Here is an 18633-nt window from a genome sequence, read left to right as displayed (position 1 = left end):
ATATTGAGCTTCAGCATGGCCTGGAATCCTCCTATCAGTCCTCCAATGAGACGGATGCCATTTTTGGGATATAAAGCAAGGGGGTGGGGCCTGGCTTGACTTTTCCCGAAAAAGTCAACATTTGCAAAAAACATCATCTGTCTCTATGACTTGATCTGAATCTCTGCATAACTAGTTGTAGACTTTTAGCATACTGTGCAGGCCTTAAAATACCTAAGACTGTATTTATAAATTATTTATTATCAATTTGGCTGTTTTTTCGTTCAGATCTATTTGAACCCCCATGTACTGCTTTCCTAAAACTTGGGCTGATTCTGCCATCTAGTGGCCAAATACCAGAGAAAAATACAGCCACCTGTAAATGTCATGTATAGGAAAAACACATGACTGAATCATGGTGCTGTATAATTTATATAAAGTTAGTCCCCAAGTTAAGGACATCCAACATATGGACGACTCCTAGATACGAATGGGGCTTCCCTGCTCCCTCGTGTGCAGGACGGAGGCTTAATGGGGGGGTTTGCATGACTTGCATAGGAAATCTTTTGCTAAACCAAGCAAAGACTGAGCTCTTCTACAACATCTTGCAAATCTTTAATGACCAAGACAATCTCTGCAGTTGTTTCTTTTTGCATATCAAAGCACAACTTAATGAATGTCTAGGCTCCATAAAGATTTTTTATTTTTGCTTTGTTTGTGATTAACTTACAGTTCAGATGTTATACAGTAACTGACACCATGCTGCCTCATAATATATTGAGATAAACATCTGTCCTAATTGCATTTATTAAAATAATGTACCTGTTCCGACTTACATACAAGTTCATCTTAAGAACAAACCTATAGTCCCCATCTCGTATGTAACCCAGGGACTACCTGTATACACCCCCCTAATCCTAATCCTAATTAATGTAAATGCCTTGGATGTACACTGTATGCTCCAAACCTTATATATTCTTTAGTCAATGGCTATTGTGATTTGAGAGCTAGGTTGCATGCTGAGCTCCTGTGTATATGATTCATGCATTCAGTGTTTGTCTTAATATATATGTATGTACGTATATAGAAAATATTTGTATATGTATTTATTTATTTAAGTAGTCCCATTGCTATGCAAACTATATTAATGGTTTCATGATTCCCCTTTTCTGACTCCTTGGAGAGATATAATCACTCGATATTTGTAACCCACCGACTACAATACCTAAAATCTCTGACATGTATGATTTGTAAACCGTCCTCATTGGGCATATCAGACATTCTCTCAAACATTCCCCAAATGGAATAGGAATCCAGGTCCATGTGTTTGGCAGTAATTGATTTCCATCAGGGAATGTTTAGGGGAATGTCAGATTCCCTGTTTTATAAATAGAGCCCATTGTGAATGTACAGGTCAGGCTTAAAGGTTTGTGAATAATGGAAATGAATGCTTCTATCTCTGTGAGCACCTAGATGTTTGTTAGATGGAGAAGAGGCTGTCCAGTTTATTCTATTATATTATAAATAGAAGTAATTGATATCCTAGGTCATTCACATTAGGATTTTATTATTCTTATTCTGATTTGTGTGGTTTCTTTGTACAGCAATCTAAGTCACAATCACATTTCCATGATTGAAGAAGCCGGGATGGCATCACTGACCAAGCTGCAGACACTGTAAGTATAATAAATATATATACTAATGGAGGAGATGGGTGCGGGGGCCGTTAGTTGCTCAGTGATAATTGTCCTTCCTAATATTATTATTTGTGGTCCATTGAGTCTATTTAATGTACAGCGCTGCGTAATATGTTGGCGCTATATAAATCACGTTCAATAATAAAAGAGGGGGGTACTCATAAGGGACAGCCAAAGAAAAAAGTACAGTTAGACCTGTTTCATGCTCAGCCTAAATATATAAATCTCTTAGATTATTATTTATTTGTTAATATTGAACATGTCTTAGATAGAGCATAGATTTTTGTGTATAAAGATAAAGTGTATAGATTTTTGATTCAACTTTATTTAATTCAAAAAATTATTTGATTAAAATTATATACAAAAGGTTAAAATAGAATTTACATACATAATTTACATGGAATATAAAATAGTTACACATACAGCAGGTTTTCTTAATCAAATGTGTAACTATATATACTTTTAACCTTTTGCACTTAATTTTAATCAAATAATTTTTTGGATTTAAATAAAGTTGAATCAGAAATATATACACTTAAAAAGTATTCTTTAAGTGCCACTGAAAAGCTTTATGTTCTGTTCCTATCCCCTATCTAAGACATGTTCAATAATTACAAATAAATAATAATCTAAGAGATTTATATATTTAGGCTGGGCATGAAACAGGTCTACCTGTTCTTTTTTCTTCTTTCTTTCCCCTATCTAAGACATGTTCAATAATACCAAATAAATAATAATAATAATTTGATGTTGCAATAGAAAAATGTTGCTTCGGTCTATTCTGTGCCGGCACCTAAACATATTTGTTTGTTGCTAATAATGTTTTTCTTGCTTCCAATTTCTTTATTGCAGCGATATTTCTGGCAACCGTTTACCGTGCAGTTGTCCATTACGTGTTTTAGTTTCACATATAGCAAAAGAAGGGAAAGTGTTCATGGATCTGGAGTCGGAAAGCTGCATTTATGACTCAACTTTACCATCAATACCATGTGGTAGGTGGTGCGCCAATAAATTCAAAGACTTATCACAGCACCTAAATATTTATATTATGATTCATAGATTTTCTTAGATTATCCTCCTTCTGTGTCATTGTGTCTGTCATTTGCAACTCCTATGTACAGCACTGGGTAATATGTTGGCGCTATATGAATATCATTTACAAATAATATTAATAATTCTGAGAAATAATTCTTTCTTTTTTGCAGTGGAGCGCTACGTCTCATGTGTATGGGGCCCACCACACCATGTACTCCATTATTCTCTCATCACTCCAGATCCTTTCTCCGGCTACAGCTGCCTCGCTCTCTGTTTCCGCCATGGATATTCTTATTATGGAATGGACAATAGGCGGAGTTGCCTTTGTGGCACAATGCAGGATGATGATGATGACTTCTGTTCTGGGGTGTGCACAATGGAAGGAAATATCCACATGTGCAATAAGAGCTACATTCAGGATTTCCATGCTGTGCAGGTAAATGTTCTCCATCTTTCTGTTTGTTAAGTGACAAGGATAACAATGGGGTCTGTAAAGGAAACTGAGGGGCTGTAGCTAGTAATGGAGGTCCTGTTCTCTGATTGGAGGGGATTCGTTCCTTGTTAGATCCTGTTGCCGGATGGTATAGGGGATCCATTTATAAAGCTGGCAATCATGCTGATCACCTGCAAAGTGTCGTTATGTAAGTAAATTATAAATGCGGCAACTAGCGATGATTTTTGTTGATACCACAACATTATTAAAATTGCAATTACCATGATCTCCATATTACAGTTTTCTAGATAGTTATTGGCCCCAAAGGGGCTCAAGGGTGTTTTTTATATAAATACCCTGATTGTGACTTTTGCCATGATTGCTACCATCACCATGATTGCATCTTCAATAAGATAAGTGGGCTGTGTATACGGCTTTCAGATATGTCAATTTGTTACTCCAGAGTTACTTATCACTAATTTAGGGTGAATATAAAATGGCAATTACAGCAATGATAGACATCAGATCTAACCATGGCACAGTTTAAAAAATTGCAGAAGCAAGAGATTGCAATGAATTCTCTGACCGTCGCTTCTTTATGAATTTGCTACTCATAGTGGCTGTAATGGAAGCAGACCGCCTGTCCAGGAAGAAATTCAGAAATAGGGAATTAAAGTGTGAAGTATTTTGCATGCATGTACAAGCCACTAGAATAAATCTCGCATTTTTTACCTGTGCAGCATATGAATACATTTCAGTTTCCGTTTTTATCACTGGCGAGCTCTGAAAATACTTGTGACATACTTTTATTTGTCTTCAGGAAATTATCTAGAACAGGAAATCAAAAACATGTATACACGGTGATGATGATAATAACTAAAACTAAATTATGATTAAAGTTAGAAGACATTTAATTCATAGCGTTCTATGTTATTCTATCCAAATATATGAGAAAATAAATAAAAATAATAAATAATAATAATAAAATAAAAAAATGATGGCTGGGTTATCCATTCTTACAAATGATTTGCTTGTGACTTAGGTGACCAGAGGCAAAAGCTTTGCAATACATTATAGCATTACAAGTTGTTCCTTATTTTTGGGTGTAAGATTGCAAAGTTCCTCACAATCTTCACAAATGCTAGAAACTCTTCACAAACCAATGGTAGCGGTGAACCCAAACCCCATCCCTGAGAACTTGCTGACACTAAATGTACACACATTGCGGTTTGCTTTGCAATGTGCTACAGTCAGAAGGTTATTTATTGGAATGATCTGGCAAATGCAGCACATCACACACAAAGTTGGTGCATTCTGCACTTCTGCAGTACAGCACCTCTACAAAAGGAGATGGAAATATTTTTATTGCTCCAATTCTAGTAATCCCCAGCTGTCAAACTCTCATTAAAAAACAACGGTAACACCTTTCACTTTAGCTTGTTTCTTCCTCATTTCCCTATTGTCTGAAATGGGAAATTGGCTGAACATGTACAATAATAATTGCTGCCAAGAGAGAAAAGGAGATGATGTAATGGTATCCAGAGATCATCTACAATACACTCCGAATGAAGAAGGTGAATGACTTTGTTTGAACTTATTATTCTTTTGTATGAGCTCAGTTTTGTATGATGAATTCAGCATGAGATTTCACCTTCAGATCTGCACACAAACTACCAGCATAGCCTTTCCTTGGAGGATGACTTCCATGTTTATTGGCTTTGTTGGCCTTTTTAACAGCTAATCATTTTCATTGTAAATCATATATTAGTAGGTTTTCCCTTCTTTCTTTTTTTGCAGGTGACAGTATCACTTTCAGCCCCTTCTTATCACAACCTTTTGCAGCCTGCTGAGTTCCATGCAGTAGCCTCCATCCCTGTTGCCCAATTTGTATGGGAATTTCAAGATGGAAACAAATCCGTTATCACTGGTAATGGAGTGGCCAGTCATAGATATAGTCTGCCGGGGCAATACGTGGTAAAAGTAAGAGCAGAAGGGCAGCAGCCTGGTGCAGAAGCCACAGTGACCATGGTGGTAGAAGTAGACATGGCGGAACTGCACTGCCCAGCCGTGGCTCAAACAGGACAAAGCCTGGAAGTGTGGCTACAAGTCAACCAGGGAACAAATCTTCAAGCTGTCTATAGCATTCAATTTCCAGATGGTCATCTTCTAACAGGTAGGAATATTCATTTTTAGGGGAAGAGGTAAGGGGCCTACTGGTAAATATTTAGGGCTACTTCTGAACTAGGACTCCTGAGACATATAGTTCTGGTGCCAACTCCTATCTTTGCTCCAGTATTGCTGCTGTTTTGTCTGTGTTCAGCACGGTGGCTCAGTGGTTAGCACTCCGGCCTTTGCATTGCTAGATCCAAGGTTTGAATCTCAGCCGGGCCCTATCTGCATAGAGTTTGCATGTTCTCCCTGTTTTTGTGTGGGATTCCTACCACATTCCAAAAAACATGCATTTAGGTTTATTGGCTTCCCTCCCAAAATGCCCTTAGACTGTATGAAAGACCTCCTGGATTGTAAGCTCTTCTGGGCAGGGTCCTCTCCTCCTTCTGTCTCACTGTTTGTATCTGTCCGTCATTTGCAAGCCTTATTCATGTACAGCACTACGTAATATATTGGTGATATACAAATACTGTTTTTGATTATTATTAATATTATTATTATTATTATTAATAATAATAATAATAATAATAATAATAATAATAATAACAATATAGACAAAATAGTTACTGTTAAGCTTAACCCATCTTTTAACCCCAACAAGATTAATAACTCCTGATTCTACCCCTAATCTGAATCCTAAATCCAATATAACTTTTACCTTGACTATATAATTAACCTAACAGGTACATTTTAACCTCCTCTCAATCCTCTAAACCTGTCCCTAAACCAGATGCTTAAACCTATCCTTAAAATACAATTTTAAACTTCAACTAACTGTAACAAACCTAAATCTAACCCTTAGTTTAGTCTAACTCCCTAATATCATCTCAAGTTTCTTCCTAATAATGAACCTTATCCCAAACCTCTACCCCTACATCCAAGCCACCAACCCTAAACTTGGTGGGTGAGAGTACAAAGACTAACCAACACCACCTTGGCTCCACGGACTATTCATGCCAGCAAAGATCCATCTTTCTCTAGCGCTGACCCTCCCCAACTCTAGCAAGTCCTGGAACAGAAAAAAGATACCCATTCTTTGGAGCTCCTAAAATGCCAAACCTAGAGAGAGAACTGGAACAACATTGGAGAACTGGAGACATTGATATCGGCACCTCTTTGCCGTCAGAACAACTTGCCCCAGGAGCAGTGCGTGAGGTATCTGACCCTAGGGCTGAGAGGCAAAGCTCTGGATGCCTTTGCAGAGTCACCACCCAAGCTGGATAATGACTATAGGGCTATAAAATATGCAATAATCGTCAAATATCGTTTAACCTCCCTGACGGTATACACTCGGGGTGGAATTTCCAGTGAGATTAAAAGTCCTACCTTGTTCCCATGTTCCAGTGGTGCCCACGGTGTCCTCCAGCAATGTCGGACGTCTTCCTTCCCTGCTGATGCTGGATGGGCATCTGTGCAACCTGGCGATGCCCGGTCAGCATCTGCGTCCCAGGTGTGTGAACACTGGGAACCTGAGGCCAGGGGAAGCAGATGCATCTGCTCCAGAGTCTGAGGCTGGAGAGCGGGACCAGGCGGGATATTTAAAATAATGAGGATTTTTAAATGCCCTGCTTTTGCATTTAAAAATCCTCTTTTTTCATACCGCCAGGGGGGTTAAACCCAGAAGTTTACCGGAAAAAATTCTGGTTCTCGAAGAAAGGAACCACCAACAGCTACATGGATTTGGCCAGTTGGTTACGTATCACTTCCAGGCAGTTAGTTAAGAGACAAATAATATAAATTTACCAGACCCTGGGAGACCTAATGATCCTGGATTAATTAATAATAATAATAATAATAATAATTAATTCCTTCATAGCTGTTCCCCTAGTCAGACAATTTGTGATAAATAAAAAACCAATGTCCGCTATGGAGGCAGCAAAGCTTGCAGACGCCTATATCGCTTGGACGTCTGATGGCCACAGAGCTCCTCCTAGGTGCTGAAGAAGAAGGAAACCAGCACCACCGTCTACCACTTCTACCCCAGTGAGTCAAGCAGAGCAGCGACCAACGCCTGGGGCTTCTTTTTACAAACTAGGAGCAGCAAACACCTGTAAATGCTTCAACTGCGGTAAGCCTGGACACCTCTGGATTGCCTGCCCTAAGCTTATGACATAACTTGGGCAGCCATAACAGCTCCTCATCTGTGCTGCGTGTTGAAGAGTAATGACCAACTCAGGTTCACCAGCCTGTTATTGTGAACAACCAGACTATGATTGGCTTTCCAAATTTAACAGCAGACGTTGCCCTAGTGCAGGGGTCGGCAAAATCCTGCCTTTAGGCCAGATACGGCCTAGCCGGTAGTTCAATCCGGCCTAAGGCCCCCTGACCGATCCGGCCTAATGCCGGCCAGCAATCGACAAGGAGGCGTTAAGAACTACTGGAGCCAGACCAACCGGAGCTCTGGTGCCGCCCTCTTGCAATTGCTCCCCCTTATCCCGCGGCCGGCGTTGATACTTCCACCGCCGTTGTAAATAGGGAAAGCTCCCTGAAGGTAAATCTCAGCCATTAGGGTGGGTCCGGCCTAGTATGCTCCCACCCACCTTATAAATGGCCTAGTGGCCTCAGAACTTTGCCGACCCTTGCCCTAGTGCAATCTAGAACACTTATTTGTTCAAATTTTTATATCAATTAACTTCTACTATAAATGTGTGTCTACTGGAGTGAAAATATGACTATTGCAAAATAAAGAAAAAGTGAAAAGGAAACGTGAAGGAATAAGAATTAAAAATAGCTTGCATGACTATTTCTAAACTTCCTCAATTAAATTCAACAAGGCCGGTATCTTTCTTGCTTTTCCTCAGATCTTCATTGCCACCTTGTGTTATAATTAGAAACTTTAAAGCTTTTTTTTAGAATTGTTTCGATACCCTTTTGATATTTCATATCATTTACTGCTCCAAGATTTCCCTTTTGTTGCCCCATTCTCCAGGTTTATCTGTACCTTTCAGTGAAACAATGTTTTTATTTTCAGTTACTGTCTCCCTTGATAAATAAGTATGCCAGTTTTCATGCATTGATGCACAAATGACTTTTGCTTGAAGAACCTATTTTTCTTGGAGAAGTCTCCCTGAGAACCATTGGTATTGTCTAATGATAGCACAAGGGGCACGAACCCTGAGACGTCTGACTGCATTCCAAGTATTACAACCTTACATTTGTTTTTTTTTTTACTTTTTCTAATCAATATTTATACCCCACAACATTAGCTACAATTCTACAATGCATATATTGTATCGTATATACATATATATGTATTGTGACACCAAGGCCGGATTGGAGGTGGAAGGGAGATATATTTGTCCAAGATTCCTCTTTTATGTGAGGTATATTTGCCCAAGATTCCTCTCCTGTGTGAAGTAGCAGGTGGAAGACTCTCACCTGTGAGATAATTAATGAAGAAGCACTGAGGGTGGGGATATAACATAAAGCCAGGAGCTCAGTCAGTAGCTTGGCTTGGAGAGACATAGACCGGGGTCTGTGTGAGGTCAGCTTGGCTTGGAAAAACACAGACAGGGGTCTGTGTGAGTTCAGCTCTGTTTGGAGACACAGACAGGTGGACTGTGTGAGTGAGCTCTGCTGGAGACACAGACAGTCGGTCTGTGAGGGAGCTCGGCTGAGAGACTCAGAAAGTCAGTCTGGGTGAGTGAGCTCAAAAGTGAGGAGAAGGTTGCTGAAAGCTTGGTTTTGAGCTGACAGGGAGAAGCCCTCCAGCTGATAGACAGGGACATCTGATGTATAGTAAGTGCCAGACAGGCAAGGTTTTCTTTTGCTGTTTTGGTATTTTTTCTGCAACCTTCAATAAACCTGGATGCAAGCCAGCTTAAGGCTGATATCTCGGTGTGTGATCTGAGTTGGATGAACCAGACAAGTGTCCTTTGACCCCAGCATAGGCGATCCCCTCACAATATATATATATTATATAAAAATATATTAGGTTGATCAATAGATTACAAAAATTTCTATCATTTTATTGACTTTTGTACTGTTTATCTTAATTAGCAATTCAATGTAATGTGACTTTGTCCACTCAAAGTGTGCAGTTTTCTAACTTATATGGTAAGTCTACCCAAGGCTGATATTCCATGCGTTTGATGATGCTGGATAAGGGCTGAATGACCCGTCATTTGTTACATTTTTCTGTGTTTCATGGATTCTGTCACATAATTGGATTTGGTTTATATTGTTAGTGGTTTCATATTTGTGTTATGGCAAGTATCTTATAGCTTTAATCTAATAACCCTTACTCCAGATGATTCCTCCTGCCCCCGTGGAGGTAAAGTTTTCCATGAAAATCTTCGCTGCTATTGGCTGAATCCAGTGAAGGAATCGCTGTCAGATGCCCGTAATCGTTGCAGGTTAATGCCGGGAGGGGATCTGGCATACATAACCTCTTCTGAGCAACTCAGCTTCATCCAGGAATCCTTCAGAAGGTAAAAGCAATAGGTTGGATTTCATCATCAGTAATTTAGCGCTGGATGTTATTAATACAAAGCTCCAAATGCTGAATAATGTCTTATCCTAAAAAAACAGGTCCTTTTCCTTAACACTGAATCCCATAGTAAGGGAATAAAGGGAACTGCAAGATTTATACTTTTTGTGAAACAAAAATCATATATATATATCCTCCTTTGGCTTACATCTGTATGCTGATGACACTCAAATCTATCTGTCCACCCCTGACCTGTCTCCCTTAGTCCTGGATAAGGTCTCATGCTGCCATCTCATCATGGATGTCTGACCGATTCCTGAAACTCAACCTGGATAAAACATGTATACTTGCCCCCCCTCCCCCCTCACATTCCAAATCCCCCCCTGACATATATCTAACTGTTGAAACACTGTTATTCAGCCCTCTCCTCAGGTACGTTGTCTTGGGGTCACCTTTATTCTGCCCTCTCATTTACCCCCCATATTCAGAACATTTCCAGATCCGGTCACTTTCACCTGCGCAATATCTCCGGAATCCATTCCTACCTGTCCCCTGAGACCACCAAACTCCTTGTACATACTCTTATCATTTCCCGTCTGGACTACTGTAACCTCCTCCTCTCTGGTATTCCACTAACCCGACTCTCTCCTCTACAATCTATTATGAATACTGCAGCCAGACTCATCCATCCATCCTTCCCACCTGCCTACCCACCTACCTACCTACCCCATACACTGCCTTCCCACCTACCTACCCCATACACAGCCCTCCCACCGCTCCTCTCCCGTCTCTTTGTAGTTCTCTTCATTGGCTTCCATTTCACCTTAGAATCAAATCCTAGCTCCTGTGCTTTGCCTTCAAATCCCTCCACAGTTCTTGTCCCACTTACCTTTCTGTCTTAATAGAAAAATCTGCTCCTAGCCGCTCTCTTCGCTCCTCCAATGACCTACTAATGACTTCCTCACTCATAACCTCATCACACGCACGGCTTCAAGACTTTTCTAGAGCTGCCCCGACTCTCTGGAATGGTCTCCTCATCCTATTTGGCTTGCTCCTACTTTCTGCTCATTTAAGATCTCCCAATCCTAAAGGTTCAACCTCACCTACCCGTCTTCTTCTGTCTCCTAAACCCTCACTACTTCCCACCATTCCATATCCCCCTCCTATTGTATGATACTTCCCCCATCTCCTAGATTGTAAGCTCTTCTGGGCAGGATCCTCTCCTCCTCCTGTGTCACGGTCTGTATCTGTCTATCATTTGCAACCCCTATTTAATGTACAGCGCTGTGTAATATGTTGGCGCCATATAAATCTTGTTTATTCATATTAATAATATTAATCATTTATTTATATTTAACAGACCAAATTTTGATATAATTTGAGTTATTTTTTTTTTAAGTTGTTATATTGATAATCTTTTTGCCTCTTTTAGTAATTCTGCCGTCTGGGTTAATATCTCACAGTCCTTGAAAATGAATGTGCCATACTCCAGTGCTCATGGTATACAGGAGGACTGCCTGCGTCTGCCATTGCTACCCGGGGAGATTTATCAGAGAAGCCCCTGCGTAGAGAAAGCACCTTCTGTGTGTGAATGCCGAGCAGGAGGTCAGTAAATAATCATCAGGAGATATGTAAATATGTTTTGCAGGGATTCCCTACGACTTTCCCTTCATTATTGGTTGGTCCTTTTACCAATGATTTCTTACTTACTTACCTTTCTACCTATTACGTCCATTGGACGGATTGGCAATACCTGAGTACGCATGGCTCCAGAGACTTGCACAATTCCTTTATTGCATACAGTAGTGTGCCAAGTCTTACTCTCCATATGTGTTTCTCTTTTTTAGTACATCTTCCTGATGCTCCTGTGTACCTGTTCGGTGTTCCGATATTTAATGATGCATACATAGAGAATGCTACATTATCTCATTCACATACCAATCTACAAAGAGATATTCAGGTAAGTGGTAATGTTACATCTTGGCTCCACTGAAACATTCTTCTTTATTATTACCTAAAGCCATTACCAAAAGTCACAATGATCATCGGGGGGTGAGATTGAAAAACCTGAAAGTATCCACTGGAAATTGTGAGGATAAATCACTCCACAGTGTCTGTGGTTACTGAGATGTGTAGAGCTTGGAGCTAGAGCTAGAGATTCATCAGATAAGCTGTGTTTTTTTAGTTGTATCTTGTTAGTTGTATCTCTTTATCATTTTCAATTTATTGAATAATTGTTCTATCAGTCTTACCTGACATAATGCAATGTTAACCTTATAATTATAATAAAAATTTATTTTGGAAAACCATTGCTTGGTCTTTGCTTTTTGTATCCTGATGTGTTATATAATTCATGCAGCTAGAACAAGTTACAATAATCAGATTCAGCATTGGTGGAGATTTGAGCAGATCAGAGACTTTGCTTATTTGGAGAACCTGTCACTGCATTAGGTCATTATGGATTCAGGGAGTTGAAAACTATTTTAGAAAATGCTCATGGGCTACATTACTAGCAGTTACCAGCTGCCACTTTTTTAGGTCAATGGCACAATTGCATTTTTTTAGGCAGATACAAGGAAGTATCCGGTTTTTGTCTTTTGAGCTGTGTGATTTACAATCTGTATCTCCTTTTATTTCTGTAGGTAATGGTTTTTCCTGGCTTGTGGTTTATCCGTTCTGGATCTCTGCTTGCTTTGGATTTGGGGATTCAGCCTATACAGCATGAGCTCCTGGCTCGGATCCAGATTCTGCGTCCATTTTGCAATCCAGAACATCACCTAATCCCACCAGGTCAGACAAAGATATATATTTAAAAAACATAATTTTATGTAACCCTCAAATTAATAATCTGATCCTCTATTACCAAATAAAGTTTCTGACTTCATGGAAAAGTTAGGTGCATTTATGGAGGAGATTATCAGCAAACTTATTATTTATTTTCTACATGGAGCAAGTGATTGGAACACCTGAAAAGGATTGATTGGTTAATTGGTTGGTTGGTTAATTAATTGGTTTATTAAAAATAAACTTTGCAATACATTGTAAATCAATTTGTTCTTTATTTTATAGGCTGTGTAACGCTTTGGTCTCCATTTGCTACATGCAATCCACAATCTCTGTGTAACACAACTGGTGACTGTCCAAGTGGAAGGCAATGGTGCCCACTTACCGAGACCTGCCTGAAACTCAACTGTCCATGCAGTACTTATACCTCTGAACATTACCCACATCCCCCCCGATACTCAGGGATTCCCCCCTCATATTCACCGGTCGCTGATGTGCTGCTGCAACTAAGTCCCAACACGAAGGAACGAAATATACAAGTAAGCTTACGTTTTATTACATTCGCCAGTTGCATTGGATCCTTCTTAGGAGGGGCTGCCACTGCTACCCTTATGTCTGGCTGTGTTCCTGATCCTCTGACTTCAGTACCTTCTGAAATTTCTGACCTGAAAAAGCATGCAGGAAAGCTAAAAACCCTTATCTATGGCTCTGGATCATTGGTATCAAAAAATATAATTTCAACATGACAACCAAGCATCAAAAACTATTTGGTTGGAAGGCTTTCTCTTTTCCCTTGGGAGGGTATTCTTTAACATCTACTACTTTGAACCCAGTTTGCCTACTGTGGAATTAAAACATCTTTGGATTCACTGATATTGGACCTGATTTAGTAAAGCTCTTCAAGGCTGGATAGGACACAATTTCTTCAGTGAAGCTGGGTGATCCAGCAAACCTGAAATGAATCTGCTCCAGGATTGAAACCATTTTCTAACAAATATCAAATGGCTTTTAGGAACTCCATTCCATGCTTGCAGGATCACCCAGCTTCACTGATGAAAGTGTATTCTCTCCAGCCTTGGAGAGCTTTATTAAATTAGGCTCATTGCATCAACACTTCTTAAACACGGCATGAGAGTATTGTTTAACGAAATGGAGGATGACAGTGACAAGACTGTTTAGCTGTAGGGGAAGATAGACTATCATAGGAGAAGATGGATGCTCCAGCAAATCTGGAATGAATCAAGTCCAACTAATTTTTAATAAAGCCATTTAGGTTTGCTGGATTGCCCAGCTTCTCTTATGATAGTCTATCTTCTCCAGTCTCGGTGAGGTTTATTAAATCAAGTTCTGTAAGGGAACCCTAGGCCCATCACAAAATTCAAATGAATACTATGAGTGGCCTCAAAAAGCAATAGCCTAAGTCTTTGCTCCTTTCACTATTATGCCAGCAGACCTCACAGTCCACGACATGCTAGAAGTCTTCAGCTGCAGTTGTGCTGTGCTGTAGTTTTAGGTTGAGGCGTGAAGCGTGTCTTATTTTGTGCCATGTGTTCCAAAATGGAGATCTCATAGATCAGAGTTTGGGGCCACGCTTCACAGAAGGGCCATGAAGAAGCTGTGGCTTGCACATATATTTGCAATTGTATGCAGCTAAAAACTTATACCTTATAGGGTTCTAGAGAGTAACCTTCCTTTTAGGTTGTCCTAGCAGCCATGTTTTAACTGCCATGTACACCTGCGGATTTATTTAATTTTGGATCTATTCTAGATATAGATATAGCCTCAGGAAATGTTGATCTCCCTTGTGCCTTTTGCATTCTTTGTGATATTTTTTGTTATTCTATTGCTGGATTGCTGAGTGATGTGATTTTGCTTGGTTAATCATAACAAAAAATTATGCATAAATAAGAGTTTAGGTTGGTGTTTTGCAGGCTAGCTGGTTGATGTGCTGAGAATTTTTGTATGTTTGTCCCATGGTACATTTTATCAGCAGTCTTTAAGTAAAGATATTGATACTTTTCTTGCAGGTCCAGTTGTCCCACTTAGGTCACTCCGTGCATCCAGATGATATACTTTCCATACAGCACACTGGAAACCAAGAGTCTTTTTTACGCTGCAGATCCAACCTAGATTCACCTTGGCGACAAACATACGCTAGAATGGCCCACCAAGGATGGTTAGAGGATGCTTTTCTGCTAGACTCTGCTGTATGGGTTGACAATATGGTCTGTGACCTTCGTGTCCTCTATGGATCAGAGTTACGTAGCCTTGTAGTGTCCTCACTATTGAACGGTTTGCAGGAAGATGGAACATATGTGGTCAGTGCTGCCATAAGCAATAGAATAAGCTCCACTGTAACAAGCTGTGATGTGAATATTCTGAGTCCTGTTAGTGATTTGCATATTGTGTTTCCAGAGCTAGAAACTGACTGTCTGAATATAGTCACTCATCATCCAACCCTTGTGGTCATCAGTGCTCAGAGCTCCAGTCTGGCTCACGTTCAGTGGTCAACAGTGGCACAAAGTGGAGAGTCAGCACTGCAGCAACAATGTCCTTCAGATGTTTCCTCAAAATTACCCGCTTGCACTGCAACTTCTTTAGATATTGGTTTTTCCTGGATGTGGTTGAGTTTAGACCATCCACAAATTACTAAATTGACCATCTTGGTAACCAACAAGGTCAGTGCCATAAATCTCACCATGCCAATCCAGTCATACGACGCTATTCAAGGTCTTAGCGTTGACTCTGATGGACCAGATCATGTTATTCTAAACCAGACTCGGGTAAGTCCTAATTTCCTAATTTGTTGATTATATTTCTACTCCAAAACATTACTTGTTTGTAATCTAGGATCCCCTTATATTTACCTGTTAGTAATTCACAAAAGGTATTTACAAAAATACCTACCATAGAAAGCATTACCTATCAAAGTATTGGTTCTGACAAGTACTGCCAGGAATATACAAACATAGCTTGAAATTTTCATTATAACTAGTTTTATGGCAAGCACAAAAATAGGCAATGTCCTATCTTAGGAAAGCAAAGACACCCAACCAAACCTTTGAGGTGTTTTCTAGAATCTGTATTGGGGTAAACAATAAACAAGAAAAAAGCTGGGGGTTCTTTTGGCACTCTTGCTTGTATGAAATATATTGAATATAAAGCTCAGTAAAATAACAAAATACATATCAAACTATAGGTGAAAACTTACATAGACATCACAAAATCATATTAATAAATCCACCTTAGCCGTAGATGGTAATGCTTGTACTATAAAGAAATTAATTTCATTATTTGTCCTGTGAACTAAAGTAGATGGGGGGTCAACAGAAATATTGGTAAGCCAAACAGCACATTGCACTTTATATTGTCTCCTTCCCGACTCTTTTAGCCAACTAGGCTTCATCAGGGCTGTGTAAAGACTAAGATTAATATTCCAAGAAACGGGGGGAAAACCTTGATATTCACAAGTAAAATTTTTCTAGTGCCAACAATTACTCTGCACCAAATAATATTATGGATCTCTGTTCACGTGGTGGTGCCAGGAGATTGCTTTCAAAGAGTAAGGAAAATTTTCAGCCAGAGAGAACCAGAAAAACTTTACAAAATGTTACAAGTTATTAGGAGTTGGAACTTTTGATACCTTAGTGAGGATAAGGGTTACTCCCACCATACCCACACCAATTACTTTTGAACTTAATTATAAACAAACAGATGAAAGGTAAATTGGGTGGACTTTCCAACGTCACTACATCTGCAATGCTTGCTGAATAGCATTAGTTGCATTGGTTTCACTGGCTGCCTGATTCTGCCAATCCTCGCATTCTACCACCAGGTTAGTTACAACTTGGTTGTAACTAACCTGTGTTGAAAAGTATTATTAATAATCTTTATTTTTCTTCATTTTCCATAACAATTTTGGAATCAAGCCTTAAAATGTTAACCAACATTGATTTATCCTTTTTCAATGTTATCATCTACTAAGCCAGCTATTCCTTCTCAGATCTTCTCAGCCAAAGTGATGCAAGGCTCATCCGTCACATTCACATGGACCATAGATAACAATGAAGGATTCACATATGTAGGAACAAGCTACGTTGTGACGTTCAGGACTCCAGGGGTTTATTGTTTTAAGGTAAGTTCATGCTGATTATTTATTTGCAGCTTTGATAGCCTAAATATCTTCAGGGTTTAGAAAGCAAAGAAGATCTATTTCCTTATGTTGAGTAGAGAGGAAATAGATCACAAAAAGTGGGATTTTCAATGTACTGAGCAGCGAGAAATCGTTAAAACAATGTACGTTATTTACAAATGATTAAAAGCACAAATAACAAAACATAAATTAAAACTCAACCCAAAGGAAAGAAATTACATAAACAACATTAGAATAAAATTGATCACAGGGCCATATAGACCGTTTAAAATATGACTTCTGCTACTAAACACGGAATATTAGCAGGTGAACCACCGAGGGTTGATATGGTGAATCTAGACAATGATCTACTACTACCCAAGTTAGATAAGTACTATATGCCCAGATGGTAGAGTTGGTACTCTACGCGTTTCGCAGATCTGGTCTGCTTCTTCAGGAGTTTAGACACCTTTATGGTATATAGATGTAACAATGATGGTCCAATTACTGTGGACTCTTTCAGAATCCCGGGGGAGCTATGGGCTATTACTCTTTGAACAGCTTTGGCTGACAATACCTTGATTAGGTATCCTATTCAAGGCTATACTTATAGCAAATATATACCATTTCTGGTCTTCATGGGCATAACCCTTTGAAATAGAATTGATTATCATTGCACCCTAGACTTCATCATTAACAACAAATTTCCCAGTTGGTGTATGCTGCTGGCGACAATATTGATTAAGTCTGCCTGAGCTGTCCAGATATTCTTGAGTCCTGCCTGTATGTGCCTATTGGTCCAGTGCTATTGGTATCATCACTATTGCCACTGCTACTACTATCATTGTTACATCTATATACCACAAAAGTGTCTGTACTGAACTCCTGAAGAAGCAGACCAGATCTGCGAAACACATCAATTTGCAATTTTGTTACCTCTTTAAGATCACCCTTTTGGGATATCTATCTGGGGACAAAGTACTTATCTAATTTGGGTGGTAGTAGTTTTCTAAATAGTCACCATATTGACGCTCAGTGGTTGACCTCCTAAAATCCTGTGTTTAGTAGCACAAGTCTTATGTTTAGTGGCCTATATGGCCCTGTGATCAATTTTATTCTAATATTGTGTATGCAATTTCTTTTGTTTGGGTTACATTTTTGTTTATGTTTTGTTAATTATGCTTTTAATCATTTGTAAATAAGGTAAATTGTTTTAATGATTTCTTACTGCTCAGTACCTTGAAAATCTTACTTTTTTATCTATTTCCTGATGGGGCCTCTCTACCTTACATAGGGAAATAGATCTGCTTTGCTTTCTATACTTAATAGGGATGTGTCACATTTAATTATATATATTGTTATTAGGGGGATTTTAATCTTCAGGGTTTAGCCAATGTGCCATATGTGATAGGGATACAGGGATGACAAATTTCACAAAAGTTTTCATTTTTTACTGCGACCAGTCATCCTGATTCATGGACAGAGAAGAACTGGCACATCGTCTGGACTTATATATAGACCGATATCTCACAATGGGGAATAAAATCTGCCCATCTTCTTTCAGCCAGTTATCAAATAGCTAGGAGAACACAACTCATTTATAAAGTGTTTTCAGAGCAGCCTGTATTTATTATATTATATACTGTAGTAATGAATATTTGTTTCTAATGTTTATATCTTTTTAGCTGTTTGCTAAGAACCCGGTCAGTTCCCAGGAGAAAGAAATGGTTCTACAGGTAGAAGAAGATTTACCAATGCAGGAAGCTGAGCTCTTTCTTTCCTCCACAGAGCTGACTGTCTCTGAGACTCAGACAATAATATTTAGGATACAAGTGCAAAGATGGTCTGATGTGACTATAAGGTGATTTTTTTGCATGGTGTTTTCCTTAATTTTCACTTGGTGACACATTTTCTGTCATATGGTGACAACACTGCTGTATATCTGACAAGATCAAAATAACTAATAAATAAATCT

The 18633-nt window shown here is 39.2% G+C and overlaps 1 protein-coding gene across 1 annotated transcript in view; it reads left to right on the top strand.

Moving 5' to 3' along the window:
* Window positions 1-18633, top strand: part of LOC140325356 (polycystin-1-like) — a 63032-nt gene that overhangs the window by 8731 nt on the left and 35668 nt on the right. Inside the window, exons 3-14 of the mRNA XM_072403181.1 lie at window positions 1584-1655; window positions 2529-2668; window positions 2882-3147; window positions 4942-5317; window positions 9563-9743; window positions 11175-11347; window positions 11590-11702; window positions 12385-12532; window positions 12812-13065; window positions 14554-15309; window positions 16530-16661; window positions 18344-18394. Coding sequence (XP_072259282.1) covers window positions 1584-1655; window positions 2529-2668; window positions 2882-3147; window positions 4942-5317; window positions 9563-9743; window positions 11175-11347; window positions 11590-11702; window positions 12385-12532; window positions 12812-13065; window positions 14554-15309; window positions 16530-16661; window positions 18344-18394 — 2662 coding nt within the window. The remainder of the gene's footprint in view (window positions 1-1583; window positions 1656-2528; window positions 2669-2881; window positions 3148-4941; window positions 5318-9562; window positions 9744-11174; window positions 11348-11589; window positions 11703-12384; window positions 12533-12811; window positions 13066-14553; window positions 15310-16529; window positions 16662-18343; window positions 18395-18633) is intronic.

This window comes from Pyxicephalus adspersus, chromosome 3, assembly GCF_032062135.1.
Source record: "Pyxicephalus adspersus chromosome 3, UCB_Pads_2.0, whole genome shotgun sequence".
NCBI classification, from domain to species: Eukaryota; Metazoa; Chordata; class Amphibia; order Anura; family Pyxicephalidae; genus Pyxicephalus; species Pyxicephalus adspersus.
This window is presented reverse-complemented; position numbering and strand designations above follow the sequence as displayed.